This window comes from Gadus morhua, chromosome 15, assembly GCF_902167405.1.
Source record: "Gadus morhua chromosome 15, gadMor3.0, whole genome shotgun sequence".
Classification (NCBI taxonomy): Eukaryota; Metazoa; Chordata; class Actinopteri; order Gadiformes; family Gadidae; genus Gadus; species Gadus morhua.
This window is the reverse complement of record NC_044062.1, coordinates 25910907-25916748: the sequence shown is the minus strand read 5'-3', so window position 1 is coordinate 25916748 and position 5842 is coordinate 25910907. Positions and strand designations below refer to the sequence as shown.

Genomic DNA, 5842 nt, shown 5'->3' with positions numbered 1-5842 from the left:
ATTCACAGCTTTTCATCTCTGCTAATATGTCTGCAACTAGCCTGTCTGCAATACCGAAGTTTTACATAACTTGCTATATATCAAACCTACTTAGTCAGACTAATATTATATTGATCTTTGACGTGGAAGCTGGTTACCCTAGCTATTTCATTTGCAACTAGTTCGTTTGTATCAAATTAGTTAGTTGGTCACTTACCAACGTAACTTTGTATCAATGGTTTATGGTTTATGTCCGTTGATGGTTGCTTGGTAACTATGTCTAGCTCAAATTTAACGTTATATGAATGTAGTTTGATTTACGGGTTGCTGTAGACTTAATACTTACCCATGTTACTCTGATCCAGATGAACTGGTGCCGATGAACTGGTTTATAAAATATATAAACACAGAGATCAAAAAAGATAAAGGAGTCATTTTCAATCGCGTCCAGTGTAGCCGGTTAATTTAAAATTTCCGCTTGGTGAACGTTCTATTTCCGCACGGCAGAATTTCCGCGTCTGGTGTAGCCGTAGCGTAAGGGCCACTATTATGGAAGACGTTGGCCACTCAAAAATTCTATTGATCGATTGCATGTGACGTCACGCATGACTTCGGCGGCCATTTTGGAGGTCGACTCGTTGTGTATTGGACGCGTACACGTGTGCTGCTGCGTTGTGATTTAGCGTTTTACCCATTATTTTCCTCAACAAGTATGGTTTTAACGTGTTGTGCGGTGGACTGCCACAATAGAGCAGAGAAAAATGGTTCTGTAAGATTCCACAGAATCCCTAAAGATGTCGAAAGACGTCGTTTGTGGCTTGGAGCAATAGGCAGGAAAGATTTTCAGGGCACCGAGTGCACCCGACTGTGTGGGGCCCATTTCATAACAGGTAACAATAACTGCTGTGTCATTTATTTTTACTGATAAAGTCATATACCTCAGTCACAGTGCCACAGTCATTTTATATTAGTCTACTAGTATCAGAATTAAATATTGTGTTAAGCCTGAAACAAAAAATTATCTCACTTGACTTTTGATTGCAAAAACTATTTCAGATCATAATGTGATATCTCCCATTGACCATCATCTTGATTATTTCAGGAAGTTCAGCTGCTGAGTGGGACAAACAACATCCTGATTGGGTGCCAACAATTTTCCACCACAAATGTGATGAACGCAAAAGCCAGAAAGCAGTTGATCGCTACAACCGATGTCAATCAGCATCTAGGAAGCGGACTAGAGAGTCCCAAGAGCATGATGAGTGCCCTCATGAAATCAACGGCAATGGTATGCTTCCCTATCTTATAATAAACAAGAACTGAACATGTAAGATAAATAATCCCTACTGGTATTTATTTATAATAACTGACGTGCTTGTTTTAATACCGCTTTTCCTACAACACGTACATTAATGTATATTGTATATTTTCAGATAACGGTGAAATCGAATCCTGTCCATCAGTGTCAGAGAGCAGTGGAGACAACAGTCTACTTGAATCATATGCAAAGGAGCTGGCATCCGTCCGGACAGAACTTTATTCTCTCCATGAGGAGAACGCTCGTCTCAAATTCTCGTGGGTGATACTCAATACACCTGAGCAATGCCACTTTTACACAGGACTACCAAACATTGGAATGTTTTCTGCTCTTTTTTCATTTGTGACAAAAAATGAAGAAAAAGAAAAAGAGAACACAATGAGGAAACTGTCTCTGAAGGATGAACTCTTCATGGTGCTTGTAAAGCTCAAATTGAACTTACACTACGATGACTTGGGCCAGAGGATGAGTGTAGATGGTACAACAGTGTCTCGAATTGTTCACAAATGGATTGACTTGCTATTTCCCTGTATGAAAAAACTTGTTGATTGGCCTGCCAAAGATTCCATCCTCAATACGCTTCCAGATTCCTTTTTTCGATTCAATAGAAATGTGAGATGTATCATTGACTGCACAGAATTTTTCATTGAAAGACCGTCCTCATTCAATGCTAGATCGAAGACTTGGTCCAACTACAAGCACCACAACACTGTCAAGTGCTTGATCGGTATGTGTCCTCAAGGGGTCATAACATTCATTTCCAAGTGCTATGGGGGAAGGATTAGTGACAAGGAAATCACCAATGACAGTGGGTTTCTGGACAAATTGGACCATGGTGATGTCATTCTGGCAGACAGGGGATTTCTTGTTCGAGAGGAGTTTGCTGTTAGAGGTGCTTCGTTGATAATTCCTGCTTTCACTAAGGGTCACAAACAGCTTCCTCCTTCAGAGTTAGACAAGTCTAGGGCTATGGCTAGAGTGAGAGTTCATGTCGAGAGAATTATCGGTGTCTTGAAGCGTCGCTATGGAATATTGAAAGGGCCAATACCAATCTCACTTGTTAAGAAGAAGACTGACACTGTATATGCTACATTGGACAAAATTATGGTCATATGCGCTGGTCTCGTAAATCTGGGAAATGGCATTGTGCCCGCAACAGAGTCTGGCTAGATATGTGTGAATATGTAAATACTATGTTCTGAACTATCTGGTATCATTGCCCATGATATTATTGTTATACTGATGTATTGAACCAAATAAAAATGTATATAACAGCAAAAATGATTTATTAATTCCAATACATAGTTATTGAGAAATTACATATTACACGACCTGGAATGATTACACCTACACAATAAACATACACAACACAGAATACAATATACATTGAGTATACAATTCATTCCTTCAAACATATGTACAGTGACCACACACTTGAAAGAGCAAACAATGGCCATTTCCACATATTGATGATTATATACATACATACTAAATGCAAACTTCAGAGGAAATTACTGACAACAAGAGATATGATACAATATGCCAAATATAACAAACTAACATAATCACTTCCTCTTTTTCTTAGGCGGTTGCAAACTCTTACACTCTGGGCAAAACCAAAGTTTGGTCTTGGGGGCTTTTGATAATGTAAGGCAGCTCAAATGGTACCACTGGTTCACACAGTTTTGGTAATCACACCCAACCATTTCTTCGGAACCATCATCTGGTTTCCTGCAATAACAAAACAATTCTTGTGCAGCTTCAGTGGGTGCTTGTTGGGGAACATTAGTTGAGAGAGGTGCCCTTTGAGTGGCTGGAGTAGAGGTGGATGTTGAGCTGGACGAGGTACCGGATGATGGGCCACAGGGGTCACATATCACATCTCTATATTGGCGTGTCATAAGTTCTGGAAGTATTCCAGATTTGTATACAGCATTTATCCTGTCCAAATGCTTTGGAATAAAATTGTCTTCTCTATACACTCTGGTAACTATGCTACCACGGAAGGTGACCATCATCAAGTCACAGTAACTCTTTTCACAAATAGACAGCTGACACTGGATCTGGGTGTAGTGGGGGTGGTTTTGTTTGAGGGATGAGCCAATGATCTCACCATTTCCAACTTCAAATTCAATGGGGGAAATCTGGGTCAATCTGGCTAGCTTCCATTGGTGGACCATCCTGTGCTTATAGGGGCATTTCACCTCCAGCCGACCCTTTTCGCTGCAACAGCTGCAGCTGATGATACCATCGGGACTAGCCCCGAGATGTGGGTACAAAGGGTTAACGATCAACCCAGAGGATGAGTACCTGTACACATGACAAAATTGTAAAATATAGGATATTAGTTTATAATCATTCATACAATGATAAAGAAAGTAAATAGAATAACTATAGTTTTAAACCTGTAAGGTCAAAAACTAGGTTGTACCTGAATTTGGTGTGTTGAGTTGATTTCTCTTTCACATACATCTTACGGGCCTTCTTTTCAAACTTAATCCCATGTGCAGTGGCTTTGGAAGTAAATGATGACAGCCCACATATACTTTTGACAAGGGAGGGAGCAGGTGATGTGGGGTCAGTGTGGAGAACACGGAATAGCGTTGAAGCTGTTATCCTCCCCTTTCTCTGTTCCAGCCAGTCATCACTCAACTGCTGTCTTCTGGTGAACATCTCCAGACCAGCACTTTCAGATTCAGTTATCTGAGCACAGCAAGAAGACTATGATAACAATATTATCTCACCACAAAAAGCCAAAAAAACAATAAATGCATCATAATAAGTTGAGATCATTCATGTAGTGTTTTCTGGAGGACAGTGCTTACCTTAAGGCTGAGGAACACTTTATCAACTTCTCTTTGAAAGTCTGGTGTTGACATGGTTCTATACTCGGGTTTGTATAGTAGTGTAGTAAGAGGTATGGGCATGTGTAGAGGGGTTGGTTCCTCTGTGGCTGTAGAAAACTCTGGCACTACACTGAGTAAGACGGTGGTGGGGTTTACCTTTTGCACCTAAAACAGACAACAAGAAATTATTTGATCAAACAAAACAAGGTACCAGTGTTTGCTATTACAGATATTAGTCAGATGGCTATCAGATAATAAACATACTCATGAATCATAACATACATCAGCAAGGAATGCAATAAAATCACTGTGATTTGGCTCCTTGATCTCTTTGGTAGGCTGAGGCTCGACTGTCCGTGTTGTTTTGTTGTGATTTGGCTTGGAAAAATCCATATCAACGACTGGCCCAGATTTAATCTGTCAGTACACAAACATTTTTGGCATCAAAAAATGTAACTACCAGACAATGGTACAGTCATCTTTTCAACTGAGTTATCATCTCACACTTACCTTCTTCACAAATGTCTTGTTCCATTCACAGAGTTGTGATGTACATGCATCTGTAGTCAAGCCAGTACGGTGACATGCCTCCACTTTGAAGAGGATGGCTGCGACATGGGAACACATGCTACCCAAGCTGTAAAAACAAACAAAAATCTAAATTATTCACAAGTGTCATTGTGTGCATCTAAAGTAGACTGATTAGTAAACTGTCTACAATTATCACTGATATGACCAAGCAAGTTTATTCAATGTTGATTCAATTACCCAGCCATGCAGGTGCAGTGACCATTGACCACAGTCCCATCATTCTGTGTGTTCACCCAGGCCTCATGTGGCTTGTCTGGGTTGACTTTGGCTTTCAATAGAAATGAATCCGTGGACAACTTCTTCACAAAAATATCTCGCACCCAACCGCTTGCAAAATAGTTGTAAGCCTCAAACTCTTGTAGGCCTTCATATTTTCATTGGTGTAATGCGACGTTGTGCACACGAAATAGGAATAAATGTCACCATATTCCACAACTGGCCACGTTTTGGGCTCATCAACGAACTCTTTGTCCTCAAAAGGACATTTACTAATGATCAGCTTCTTGAGCTTTGTTATATAACTATCACAAACTTCTTTTGTAAGCGATTCGACGTAACTTTGCGCGAACGATTTTCCCATCTTGAAATTTGACCTCCAATATGGCGGACGCTCGCGTGAAGTCACGTGACTGCAATCGATCAATATGGTGGCCATTTTTCAAGATGGCCGCCATTGCTATTCAATGCTTATTATATAAATTATTCAAACAATGATCCAAGCATAACATTTGATACAAACACTATCGAAGGGAGATGTTAATGGAAAAAGATGCGTGTCCCAGAAAAATTCAAGACGGCCACAATTTTTAAGATGGCCACCGTTCCTGTTGAATATTAATTATTTCAATTGTTCAAATGGTGACGCAAGCATAAAATTAGGCAGAAATACTCTTCAAGGAACACTCTTTTGGAAAAAGGTATGTGGCACTCAAAAATTCAGGATGGCGTCCATTTTCAAGATGGCCACCATTTCTGTCAAATAGTCATAATGTCTGCTTTGTCTGCCTCATCTCCTTTGACCTGTCCGGCTTAACTTGCCAGGGATGTAAAATCCCCGCTGGCATAGGTCTCAGGTTCATTGGAATACACAAGCCTCTCCACCACGGTA

The 5842-nt window shown here is 40.3% G+C and overlaps 1 protein-coding gene across 1 annotated transcript; it reads right to left on the bottom strand.

The window, feature by feature from the left end:
• Nucleotides 1-2638: 2638 nt before the first annotated feature.
• Nucleotides 2639-4985, bottom strand: LOC115559743 (uncharacterized). The gene is made up of 7 exons (XM_030378802.1): nucleotides 4912-4985; nucleotides 4654-4780; nucleotides 4426-4560; nucleotides 4123-4308; nucleotides 3729-4000; nucleotides 3502-3607; nucleotides 2639-2644 (listed from the first exon to the last, which is right to left on the bottom strand). Exons 1-7 carry the CDS (start codon nucleotides 4917-4919, stop codon nucleotides 2639-2641), a joined length of 840 nt encoding a protein of 279 aa, XP_030234662.1. The 5' UTR covers nucleotides 4920-4985.
• Nucleotides 4986-5842: the final 857 nt, after the last annotated feature.

Bases quoted from the DNA above. Each gene is read 5' to 3' on its own strand.
- LOC115559743 (XM_030378802.1), bottom strand. The intron at 4,561-4,653 runs GTAAGTGTGAGA...GTGTACTGACAG, and splicing joins ACAAGACATTTGTGAAGAAG to ATTAAATCTGGGCCAGTCGT. The intron at 4,309-4,425 runs GTATGTTATGAT...TGTCTGTTTTAG, and splicing joins TTATTGCATTCCTTGCTGAT to GTGCAAAAGGTAAACCCCAC.